Source organism: Sciurus carolinensis, chromosome 16 (genome assembly GCF_902686445.1).
Source record: "Sciurus carolinensis chromosome 16, mSciCar1.2, whole genome shotgun sequence".
Taxonomy (NCBI): domain Eukaryota; kingdom Metazoa; phylum Chordata; class Mammalia; order Rodentia; family Sciuridae; genus Sciurus; species Sciurus carolinensis.
In genome coordinates this window covers 55,657,971-55,670,637 of record NC_062228.1, presented here as the reverse complement: position 1 = coordinate 55,670,637, position 12,667 = coordinate 55,657,971, and the positions used below count along the sequence as shown (strand labels likewise).

At 56.4% G+C, this 12,667-nt stretch overlaps 1 protein-coding gene across 4 annotated transcripts in view; it reads right to left on the bottom strand.

Annotated features, from left to right (window-relative positions):
- Window positions 1–1,091: 1,091 nt before the first annotated feature.
- Hif3a (hypoxia inducible factor 3 subunit alpha) overlaps window positions 1,092–12,667 on the bottom strand; it is a 30,630-nt gene continuing 19,054 nt past the window's right edge. For all 4 annotated transcript variants that reach the window (XM_047529391.1, XM_047529395.1, XM_047529394.1 and 1 more), the window contains 4 exons: window positions 8,791–9,053; window positions 7,431–7,542; window positions 5,976–6,057; window positions 1,092–3,673 (listed from right to left, as the gene is read on the bottom strand). In XM_047529391.1, the coding sequence (XP_047385347.1) occupies window positions 3,576–3,673; window positions 5,976–6,057; window positions 7,431–7,542; window positions 8,791–9,053 (555 nt within the window). In that variant the 3' untranslated portion in view covers window positions 1,092–3,575. The remainder of the gene's footprint in view (window positions 3,674–5,975; window positions 6,058–7,430; window positions 7,543–8,790; window positions 9,054–12,667) is intronic.

Here is a 12,667-nt window from a genome sequence, read left to right as displayed (position 1 = left end):
TCCCATCAGTTTGGCCCACCTCTCCCACCACAGCCAGCCACACCCTAGAAGGTAGCTGCTAACATCATCTTCATTTTACACATGAGGACACTGGTTTGCAGGGATCAACCTACATAGGCAAGGGCACACTGAGAAGTGACAGGCAGGATTTGGATCTGCCTCATTTAATTCCCCTGCTCTTAATTTCTTGAGTGTTCGTGAATTTTTCTTTTCTGTCTTTTTTGGGGGGTGCTTTGCCCTAATGAATTTGAAGCCAGTTTAGAATGGATTCACACAGCTGAGGCGGTGTGACCTTGGCCAAGTGATCACCCTCTCTGAATCTGTTTGATTGTGCCCATCACATAGGATTAGAGGAGGTTTGATGAGATCATATGAGCACTGTATTTGGCTGAGGGACTGAACAGACTAAATACTTTTCCTATTCATTCCATTGCAAGGGACGGTGTGTTGTGTCACAATGGGGGGGGTGTCAGGGGATTTAGGAGAACCTTGTCCAGCTGGAACAGCAGGGAAGGCTTCCTGGAGGAGAGGGCATCTTAAGCAAGATCTGAAGTTGAGGGGAGGAAGGCATTTGAGGCAGGGGGGTGGCGGCAAGTACAGGCTTGAACGGGGTTTCCTTCCCTTGAAAGGAGTCCTACGTGGAACACAGGAGCGTGGTATGAGGGTGACAGCTCAGAGACGCGACAGAACAGACACATCTTCCCACACACGGATCTGCAGACTCACAGTCTCAAGCACACACACGCTTCCTCGAGAACGTCATGTCACAGACACGCATCAGTTCCTGGAACTGATGTCCAGCAGCCCCATGCAAGCACACAGCATCTCATACACACACACACACACACACACACACACACACACACACGGCGAATCATTTCCCCGAGACTCATACGCACGTAGGAGGAATGACGCCCCCCATCCCAGGTTCACAGATGTGTGTCATCAAGATTCACACGTGCATACAGGAGGACAACATCACCAGACACCCACATTCAGACCACATAGGAGCGCAGGCTCCCTCACACACAACACACAGGGTCCCCCCGAAGTCACCCCACAGATGACGCAGTGCACGGAGCTCTGGTGCCCACCGAGGCGAGGTCTTTATGTGACGGCAGGGACATTAGTGGGTTCCAGAGTCTCTTCCTTCCCTCGCCCGACACAGCTCCCTCCTCGAGGGCTCATGTCACCCCCTGAGAGGGGAGGGGTCAGACCTGTCCGATCCTTTCCCCTCATAGCACCAGTCTGGACAGGCCACCCCCTGACTGAAAAGTAGCACCATTGAGATCAAGAGTAGCACCACTGAGAAGGGAGCTGAAGGGGCAGGAGGACACCCAGCTGGTGGCAGAGAGCTGGCCCCTCTCCCCTCTCCCCTGAAATGCTGTGCGTGGGCCTATGCGGCTGGACATGAGCCCCCAGGCGCCTGGGGTAGAGTCAAGGTAAGTGCGTATCCGGAGGGTTGGGTGGGGAGGGAAAGGGCTTCTAGGACAGGGAGATCAGGGAGGTGAGACGTCAGAGGCCTGAGCGTGAAGTTCACGAGCCGAGGGCCTGGAGGGCAGAGAGCTGGCCTGGGAAGCCTGGAGACCAAGGGTGGGAGCTGGTGCAAGTTGGGGGAGCGGGGCAGGGCAGTTAGGAGGTTGGAGTCAGGGGTTGTAAGATTTGAGACCAGAGCAATCTACAGGGCGAGGCTAGATTCTAGAATCAGAAGCACTGGGAGGCTGAGTCCTAGTAACTGAGGAATTTGGGTCTGAAGTCAAAGGCAGATGGAAGCTGTGACGCCTAGAACCAGAAGGATTTATAGAGTAATGACAGAACTAGAAAATGGCCAAAGACCTGGTTCTAGAACCACAGGGATTTTAGAATCATGAGATCCAGAATCAGGAGGATTTGGGATTATAAGGGCCAGAACCAGAGAAATGTGTGAGGCACAGGCCTCCAACCAGATGTGTGAAGGCGAGTTCTAGACCCACATGGCAAGGTGGAGTCATCTGATCTAGAGGGGGAGCTGGAAAATACGGAGTCTAGAACCAAGGGCAGGTAGGGGCTGCCGTCTAGAGTCAGAAGACACTTGCAGAACCAGAGGTCACCGACCATTAGAACCCTGAAGGCTGCAAGGTCAAGAGGTTGTAGAGTCTAGAACTAGTGAGTGGTGGAGGTCATGAGGTCTGGAACCTGAGAAAGCTGGCACCTGGTACCTGGCTCTGGGACAGCTGGTACCAGATCAAGACATAAACTCACTGCACTCCTCTTAAAGGGGAGAGTAAGTCTTGAGTGTAGAGTTGAAGAAATGAGCTGGGCCCCATGATATCTGCAGCTCAGATGACTTAGAACTTGGGAGGTCAAGATTTGGAAACAGACGTATTTCAGGTCAGAAAAATATGAACCAAGGAATCTGGAAATCCTGGGGTCCACAACCAGAGGAAGCCCAGGTGTGGTGGCTCCCAGCAGCTCGGGAGGCTGAGACAGGAGGATCACAAGTTCAAAACCAGCCTCAGCAACTTAGCGAGGTCCTGTCTCTAACTAAAATACTAAAAGGGCTGGGGATGTGGCTCAGTGGTTAAGCGCTCCTGGGTTCAATCCCCAGGACCCAAAACCAAACCACCAAAAAACCAAAACAGAGGAAGTTACAAAACGAGTTCCAGAACCAGAGTCCCAGAGGTGCTCATAGGCTCCGGAGCGGGGGAGTCAGCGGTCATGTGACCCAGAACGGATCTTTGGAGACTGGGAGGCTTAAAACCAGGCAGAATCAGGAAGTTGCGAGCTGGAGTATGAGAAAGAGCCAAAGGCGTGAGATCTGGACTCAGAGGGGTCTGGAGGGTGTGGGGTCCCCCGCAGAGCATGCTGGAGGTCGGGTGCCCAGGCTCAGAGGAGGCCACAGGCCGTGGTCCAGTGCCAGGGGAGGCTGGAGGAGGTGAACCCGTCTGGAAGCAGAGGAAGTTCCAGGCTCCCCCTGAAATAGGAAGACCACAGATGGAATCGCTGCGCCGGCCAGGCTGCGGCAACGGACATCCCGGTGCCGGCAGAGCTGGGGGGCAGCTCGGGAGGTGGAGGTCCTGGGGTCTGCCCAGAACTTCCCACCCCACTGCCGCCCGAGGAGCGGGGACCATCAGGGTCCCACATTCTATGGATCCCGGGCTATTCATAGTGATTAAAAACCAAATCACGAAAACAACAAAAATAAAAATAATAATAAAAGAAGGACAGAAAGAGATGCGACTGTGGTCACCCTCACTCCCCGGAGCCCAGAAGCACAGGTCTGACCCCAGCCCTCCCACCGATTCCTCAGAATAAAGCCATGAGTCCTGGAGACGGGAAGTGAGGGAACCAGGTAGCCAGAACCCCAGAGGAAGTCCTGAGAGGCGGAGGAGGGGCGGAGACCCCTCCAGAGGTCACTGAGCTGAGCCCACCCTGAGCCCCCAGACTGGGTGCCGGCAAAGGGGTGGGGGCTGAGGTAGGCCCGAGGCCGGCGGGGCCTCCGAGGACAGAGGCCCCCATCCTGTGCGTTGGCTGCAGGCGTGGAGTGTGGCTGAGGTCCTTTCTGAGGCCGGAGAAGGGAGACAGGCAGGGCTGGCTCAGCGGGCCTGGGCCAAGCCTGCGGCCGCCTGGAAGTGACTCCTGGGCTGCACGGGGTCCTCGTCTGGGTAGAGAGAGAGCAGCGAGGGGCCCAGGCCTGTGGGGAGACAGAGAGTCAGCCGACCTGCCTTCCCCTCCCGGGGTTCAGAAGTAGCTCTGCGCTGGGGGCGGGGCTCAGTGGCGGAGAGCCCGGCTTTGACCCTCAGCACCACGGGACTGAACAGACAAAAGACCCCTGATCTCGTCCTCCTGTGATTCCAGGTGTTGCCATTTACTTGCTGGGTGACCTGGGGCAGGTGACTTCACCTCTCTGGGCCTCAGTCCCCTTATCTGTAAAAGGGGCTAATAGTAGTACCCCCCTCCAGGGGCCTCTGGGGGAGTCATCGAGTGAATTCACGGGAAGTCCTCTGAAGGACAGCTGGTGCTGGTTGTTACGTGGGAAGGGGACCGGTGAACACCACCGGAGCACTGGAAGTGGCTCATCCGAGACACACTGACTGAGCACCTGCTGGTGCCAGGAGCGTGCCTGATGGAGCAGCAGAGCTGTGCACCCAGGACTTAGCACAAAGCGAGGCCCAGAGTGAGCCCGCAGTCCCCGCCCGGCCATGTACACAGGCAGCACAGCAGTGACCACGACAGCCCTGGCCCTGCCCTCGAGGGGTGCAGACCCAGGGAGGAGTCGGCCTGTGGTCAAACAAGGACACTCATGCCAGTGTCACAAGGGGCCTGTATGACCTGAGCTCCTGAGGCCACTCAGGGCTTTGGGGAAGGAGCGACATTTGATCTGAGATCTACGGGATGTGGTAACTAGGCAAAGAATTCTGGGAAAAGCATTCCTGGCAGAAGAGTCAGGATGTGCAAAGGCCCGGAGGCAGCCTCTCAAGGAAGAGAACTTAAAAGTCATTGCAGCGCCCTCCAGAGGTCCCATGTGATCCACCCTCCCCTATCTCTCCGCCTCAGTCACATAGGTCTTGCTTTTCCCCAAATAAGAGAGGGACACTCCCATGAAAACCTTTACCACTTCTTGGTCCCCCTTCCTGGGACATTCTTCCCTCAGAAATCTTCAGGGTCACTCCTGCAGGTCTCTGCTCCACTATCACCTTCTCCATGAGGCCGGCTCTGACCTGAAGCCCCAGCCCGCCCAGAGCTCTTTCTCTCCTACATGCATTATTTCCCCCAGTTTTTATCTTTTACACTTTTAAACTTTTATTTTGAGACAGGTTCTCACTCAGTTGCCCAGGCTGGCCTCAAACTTGCCATCCTCCTCCCCCAGCCTCCTGAGTTAGCTGGGATCACAGATGTGCAGCACTGTGCCGGGCTCTGCTCCACTTTTTATTGCATTTATTTCTTTGTTACGGTCTTTCTCTCTCACTAGAACATCAGCGCCGTGAAGGCTGGGATGTCCACGTGCTTCCCCAGTGTTTCTCCAGCACCTGGGACAGTGCCTGGCACATACTGTAGGTGTGAGGAAGAGTCGATTAAGCCAGGTGTGGTGGTGGCACGCCTGTAATCCCAGGGACCTGGGAGGCTGAGGCAGGAGGAGCACAAGTTTGAGGCCAGTCTGAGAGGCTTAGCAAGACCCTGTCTCAAAATAAAAAATAAAAAAAAAAGGGTTGAGGATGTGGTTCAGTGGTTAAAGCATCTCTGGGTTCAAAAAAAAAGGGGAGAAAGGAGTCAATCAAATGACGGTGACTGTGGCAGACATGGGACATGCAGCAGGGTGCGGTCTGAGATGAGGTAGCAACCAGGCCCTGACGGGACTCGAACCCAAAGTGAGAAGCTTAATCTTTTTCTGAAAAGCACTAGGGAGCCACAGAAGGGCTTTGAGCAGTGGAGGGCCAGGGTCAGATTCAGGCTTTGGAAAGACCCCCAGGATGAAGCCTGGAGATGTTGGGGGGAGCCCAGCTTTTGATAGTTCACTGGGAGACGGTGATAACACCACCACCAAGCGTCTCACTCTGTGGAGAGTCTGCGGGGTCAGCATTGCCACCGCGGCCACGAGGGGGGAGGTTTCTTGAGCGGGTCTTGTGTGATGCTCTGCTGGTGCGCACCTCCCTGCGTCCTCGAATCACCTCCCTCAGGTAAGAACTATGGCAACCGGTCCCCAACCGACAGTCGGGGAGACCGAAGCTTCCTGGAAGCAGAGTCGACCCCCACGCCACAGGCTGGGGAGAGCCAGGGGCCCAACCTCGACGGGGCTGCTCCTCCTTCAAGGGCAGCCTTGGCAAGCCCCCGGCCCCTCGGGGTCTCTCTCCCCCACCGAGGGGCCCAGGAGAAGAGGAAAGGGCTGCCTGCTTCCACGGAGGCCGCCTCCCGTCCCTGACAGTCCCCACCACCCAAGAGGCGGCTCCTCCCAGCAGGAGGGGGACCCGGGCTCTGGTGCTCAGGCCACAACTCACCCAAGGGCACGTTCAAGTCCAGGAGGCGGGTGGCGGGGTCCTGCTGGCTCCTGGGGGCTGCTCCTCCCGTCAGAAGGAAACTCTGAGGGAGGGAGAAGTGGCCATCATCACCACCATCTCCGCCCACCATTGTACACATCCAAGGGGGCAGGAGGGCACAGTGGTCAGTCAAGGGCACTGCTGGGGTCCAGGGCCACCTGTCAGCTGTGTGACTGTGGGCAAGTCACCGTCCCAGACGTCCTCTGTGTTCCTCCAGAGCCGCCGCCTCCTCCCTTCTTCCCCTTCCTCTGTGCCCCGGGCGTCACCTTGCTGTGGTTCTCACTGGGCTCAGCTGATGGGAGACGCCAGCCGGGGGGCAGGAGAGGGGACGCGTTCCTCTAGTGGCTTCCCTGCTGGGTTGCTGTGGTTGGCTGCGTCCTTCCATGGAAGGTTCCAGCTCTCCCCAGGGGACCCTGCTCTCTCTGGGACCCAGGGATCAGCCCTGTCACCTCCTGGCCAGGGACAGTGCTGCACCAGCTGGGTCCCCCTGCATGCTGGCCCCCCGTCAACAACCTGTGAATCAATTCTCCTCAACATCCCATCTGAGGTAGTTTCCCTCCTGCCCAGATTCTGAGGAAAGTCGCTTGACCTCGTGTGTATAAATGTGCATCATGACAAGGACGCTTCAAGAGCAGACATGGGATCACCAGGTTAACCACGCAAGGCACCTCGCGCAGTCGGCATATGGTGCACAGTAGGTACTCAATAGACCTAAGCACTCCATACTATCACCACACCCCTCACAGATCAGGGCCAAGAGAGCTCTTCTCCAGGCACGAGGAAACCAAGGAAGGTCCCGGAAGGAGGCCTTGGAGAAGGGACACAGTCCAGGCTGGCTTTTAGAAAGGACACTGTATGCTGTTGTGCAGTGTGGACAGCGGGGGCGAGGCTGGAGGCAAGGGGACTGGAGGGGAGGCTGCTATGGTTCAGTGCGGTTGTGCGCACGTCAGGGATGGCCCTCCGTCATCTGTGGGCCTGATGCCATTGAATCCTCATTGCAGTCCTGCGAAACGTCACCAGTCCCATTTTCCAAAGGAGGAAACTGAGGGTCAGGGTGGTAACATCACCTGCCCAAGTTCTCGAGAACTAGGTGGCAGACCGGGACTTGGAGCCGGCCTGGCTATACAGGTAGACTCTCGGCCCCTCACCAGGAATCCAAGCCTGGGGCCCGTTCCCGTCTTGGGAGGGTCCCGTGCTGGCGCTGGCCGCCTGCACCGCTCCCCTCGCCCTGCGAAAGGTTTCTTCTTGGCAGGCATCATGGATCTGCAGCGCCTTCTCCTACCCAGGAGCAGACTACAAGGTCAAGGCTGGTTCAGCGGGACTGTGGATCCTCGGCATGACCTGCAGCCGGCCCTGTCTGGTTTTCCCAGCTGTAGGTCCCCAGGGGGCGAGAATCCCACCAGTCCCCAAACATACCAGGCTGAGGGGAGGCAGCAGGAAGCCTTCGGGCTCTAGGCTGGGCGCCCGTTTGGGGGGTCTCACTCCCAGCAACTCCACCCCCTCGTCCTCTGGGCTCTGGGCCAGGGACCTGGGGAACAACAGGCAGTGCTCAGAACACAGCAGGCCCGGGCAGGGGCCGCACCCGTGCAGGCAGGGCGAGCACCCCTACGCTGCCCCAGGACCTCCGCCCACCCACCCCGACCCAGCGACCCAGCGACTGCCCACCTGGCCAACTCCTAGCCATCACCACCCAACTCACCACCCACCCACTCGTCCATCTGTCCACCTGCCCACTATGCTTAGCAATTCCCTCTTTCCTTCATTTAGTATGTCTTTATTAGGCACCTACTGTATAACCATCCCCAAGCTGGGAGCCCTGGGCAATATGGAGATGAATCCATAGACGTCTCACAAGGATAGAGAAGAGACCTCTCTGGAGACTAAACAGGCCATGGCTGCCGTTTGGACAGCAGAGGATAGTGATCTAAGGTTGGTGGCAGGGGACGTGGCCCCCAGATCATCTGCAAAATTCTGTGTGGGTGTGAATTTCCTTAGGAAAGATTCTACAGCCTTCTGCAGGCTCTGGGGTCGGGGAGGAAGCTCTGCGGTAGAGCACCTGCCTGTCGCGGGTGAGGCCCTGGGCTCCACCCCCAGCACCACACATACAAGTACATCTCAGGTTCTCAAGGATGTTAGGAAACTAAGCTCTAGACACTTCGTTGGATACTGCCACAATGCCTCCCCCGCCCACTGCAGATCGAGCCCATTGGCGCTTTACCACTGAGCTATGTCCCCAGCTCCTGTGAGACAGGGTCTCACTGGTCTCACTAAGTTGCTTAGGGCCTTGATAATCTGCTGAGGCTGGCCTTGAACTTGCAATCCTCCTGCCTAAGTCTCCTGAATCCCTGGGGTGGCAGGGGTGGGCCACCATGCCCAGACCTTTTTATTTATATTGTGAGACAGGGTCTTGCTTAGTTGCTGAGGCTGGCCTCTAACTTGCAGTCCTCCTGCCCCAGCCTCCTGAATGTCTGGGATTACAGGTGTGTCCCATGTGTTACCATGAGAAAACTGTCGCTGAGTCAGAGATATGATGCAAAGGAGCAAACCCCGCTGAGGTGGGACTGGGGTTAGCAATGAGAGTCATGGAGGGTGCTCCAGAAGGCAGCCCAGGTAAAAGCAGAGAGTCTCGAATAGACCTAGCTTTTGCTGAGGACAGTGAGGGGCTGGCGGGAGCGTGTGGGGGGTGACTGGCATGGGACAGTCTGAAGTGGGGGCGAGGCAGGCGGGCGGAGACCCTCTCTCTACCCTTGCTGGCTCCCCCTTCACTACGGCTCACCTCTTCCGGGCGGGGCAGGATGACGAGGGGTCCCCCCTGGAGGGGCTGGAGCAGTTCAGACGGGGGTCACTCCCCCAGCGGGGCAGCAGGGCGGACTCAGGGGTCGGGGGCGACAGGCCGTGGAAGCTCCGAGCGCGGGGCCGTCGCGCGCCCCCCGGAGGTCTGTGGTAGGCCCTGGGTGGCTGCTCGCTGGCGTTGAGCTGGAAATCGTCATCCATGGAGATGTAGGGGGCCAGCATCTCCAAGTCCAGAGCCTCGGCGTCCTGCGGGGGCGGGAGGGCGTTAGCAGTGTGAGCCTGGGACCCGAGTGGGCCTGGGATGGAGTCTCAGCTCCGCCACCTCCGAGTTGTACGGCCCAGGCCAGGCACCTGAGATTCGGTGTCCCCATCTGCACAGTGGGTACGGGGACTATCTGGTGGTCAGGCACAGACGGCCCTCCAAGCTCCTCTCTTGGGATCCACACCCTAGCTAGTCCCCTAGCACAGTGACTGGGCTGACCAGGTGACAACAGGTGACCTGTGACTGCCACACTGGTTATAACAGGCATGGTGGCTGCCATCTCTCTCTCTCTCTCTCATCACTTCATGACCAGCTCTAGGGAGAGACCCCTGCCCTGCAAGGCAATGAACTAAGACCTCTGGCCAACAGCCCAGTGGGTGAATCCTCTAGTCCCGGACAAGCTCTCTGTTGATCGCAGCCTCACGAGAGACCCTGAGCAAACCAGCGCAGTGCTCACAGATCCCGGACCCTCAAGAGTTAGGTGGAGCTACAAATGCGAATGGTGTTTAACCGCCAAGGGTGGGGTCATTGATGACCCAGAAGTAGACACAGATTTTGATATTGAGAGTGGGGTGCCGCCATGAACAAGAATCTACAACACAGGAGGGGCCTGGGAACCGGGCAGGGGTCAGAAGGACCGTGAGTCAGAGAAGTCCGAAACTGCGTTTGTTAAGCACTTTCAGACCTGGAATGTCCCCCCAAAAGTTCACGTGCTGACAGCACAGTGCCTGAGGTGGCAAGTCAGAGGTGACTGGGTTGTAAGGGCTCTGATCTCACCAGTGCGTTACCCACTGATAACGGGTCATCAGTAGATTAGTTCATAACAGCTGGATGGACTATGAGGAGGAGAGACCTCGCTGAAGGACGTGGGTCACTGGGGCACGCCTGGACGTCTCCATGGCCCAGATCCCTCCCTGCCCCGCAGCTGCCACGGGCTGAGCTGCTCTCCTCCCCCATGTCCTTCCACCATGATGTCTCTGCAAAGAGTCAGCTGACCATGGACTAAGACCTTTACACTGTGAGTCAAAATAAATCTTTCCTCCTCTGAGTTGTTCTTGTCAGATATTTTGGTCACGGTGACAAAAAGCTAACACAGCTTTGAAAACAGGATCCATCACAATCTGAACCCTGGTGGCTGCACGCGTGGGCTGCGGAGGGAGAGAGGAGCAAGGTACAGGACGCGGAGGAAGAGAGGGTTTCTTTCTTGCCCAGCGGCCCAGAGTTGAGCAACACTGTTGCCTGCAGTTTCGTGGAAAGTAGAAAATGTAACTGGTGAGCTGGGGGGTAGGCCCAGGAGGTCAGCAGCAGAGTGCTGGGGCACCTGAGGCCTTCCCATGGCTCCAGAAAAGGCAAGAGGAGACGGAGAAGCTTGAGGAGGAGAGGGCAAACGTGAAGGGACAGGGATTTTCAAATATGAATTGGAACATTCTCAATCTCTGTGTGCTGAAGCGTTAACTCTCAGGCTGTGTGTGCGGCTCAGTGTTGGGGCGCTTGCCTAGCCTGTGTGGGACCCTGGGTTCCATTCCCCAGCACTGCATAAAAAAAATTAAAAGAAAGAAAACTGACTTTCTCTGAAGTGAGGTCTTGCCTGGGAGGTACACTTGGATCCCCACGTGGTGGCCGTGCCTGCTCTTCATCTTGGAGCACCTGATGGTTTATACAAACAATTGACTCAGGAGAGTCTGTGCTGCTGAGATGGCCATGATAGACAGGGTGCTGGCCCTGGTAGAAAGACCAACATGTCATTCAAGTTGGGGCTTGGGGCCACGCGGAACCAGCCTGACCTCCAGGGGAGGCGGGGGTGGCACTGGAATTGAACTGAATGATGTGGGTGATCACTCAGTCAATCGTGCCCAGTTAATGAGACCTCAGTGGGTGAGCTTTCTGGGTCAGCAAGACTCCGCGTGCACCTTACCAGGAGGGTCATGTGTCCCTAAGGACAAGAAAACTTCCCAGTAGGGACCCCTCCAGTCCTGGATTCCACCTCCAGCAACACTTCCTTTGGTTCTGATTTGTATTCTTTTGCTATCATAAAACTACAGTCGTTGCCAGTTGTTGCCAGGCGACTCAGGAGGCTGAGGCAGGAGGATTCCAAGTTCAAGACCAGCCTCAGCCATTTAGCAAGGCCCTAAGCAACTTGGTGAGATCCCATCTCTAAAAAGGGCTGAGGATGTGGCTCAGTGGGCAAATGCCCCTGGGTTCAATCCCTAGTACCCCAAATCTCCCAAAACCCAAAACCCCAAAAGACAAAACAAAATAAACAAGCAAAACCCCTACAGCTGTTAGCACAGGTGTGTGCGATACAATGATGCTTTGGTCAACGATAGTTTGTCTGCATAGGTGATGTGACTCCATAAGGTCATAATGCGGCTGAGAAGTTCCTCCCGCCTAGGGACACTAGCTGTCCTAATGTCAGGGTGTTGCCAGTGGCCATGTCTGTGGTGACGCTGGTGGAAACAACCCACCCTGCTCCTCGTCACATGAAAGTTGAGCACAAACCCTCGTGTCCAGGACGGGATACCTGAGGGCGATGACAGACGCCTCTTCTGCTGGCTCACCTACTGAGTCCACTATACCTTTTACTGTCGCTTTAGAGCACGTTCCTGCTCTGTAGGAGAGAGGCGGGCCGAGCCAGGTGTGGTGGTACTCACCTGGAGGCCCAGCTACCTGGGAGGCTGAAGCAGGATGACTACGCGAGCCCAGGGATCTGAGGCCAGCCTGGCAACAAATCAAAACCCCATTCCCTACATAAATAGGTAAGTAGATAGATAGATAAGCACATAAAGAAAGCCTGCCGTAAGATAGCGTGTTACGTCAGCAGCGCCTCACGTATACTAGGGTTGGCAGGATTTTTTGATCCTCTTGGGTTTGATTCAATCTCATGCTGCTGGGCATGGCCCAAGGAGCCCGGGGCCACGGGTACCACGTAGGCTGTGGAGTTTAGGCGTGTAGCTGGCTGCACCACACAGATGACTCACCTAAGGCTGCATTCCTCAGTCTCCCGGTCACGGAGTGATGTGTGATTGTCAAGGGGAACCTGAGGGAGGCCAGGGGAATCTCTGAATGGAAAGCCTGCTGGTCTGAAGTGAGAGTGGCCCTGGGGACCCCCAAACTTTCAACTGCTGTCAGAAGTCACGGGTAGAGCTGGGCGCAGTTTGCACATGCTTGCAATCCCAGCAGCTTGGGAGGCTGAGGCAGGAGGATCGTGAGTTCAAGGCCAGCCTCAGCAACTTAGCGAGGGCTTAAGCAACTCAGTGAGATCCTGTCTCAAAATAAAATAAAAAAAGGGCTGGGGATGTGACTCAGTGGTTAGGTGCCCCTGAGTTCAATTCCTGGTACCAAAAAAGAAAAAAGAAGAAAAAGAAAAAAAAAAAAAGAAGTGGTTTCTGAGCCTATAAGGGCCCAGAAAAAAAGGCACCAGGAAACAGGCCCAGAAAAGCAGGGGCTGAAGAAGCAGCTCAGGGTGTGACTGGAGTTCTCTGGTAAGACCATGGAAAGACCAGAGGGGATGCGTGACCACCCTTCAGTAAGACAAGAGCACTCTAAAGAGCTCAAGGACTCACCCAGCAGACCCATTATTGAACCTCAGGACTCTGTC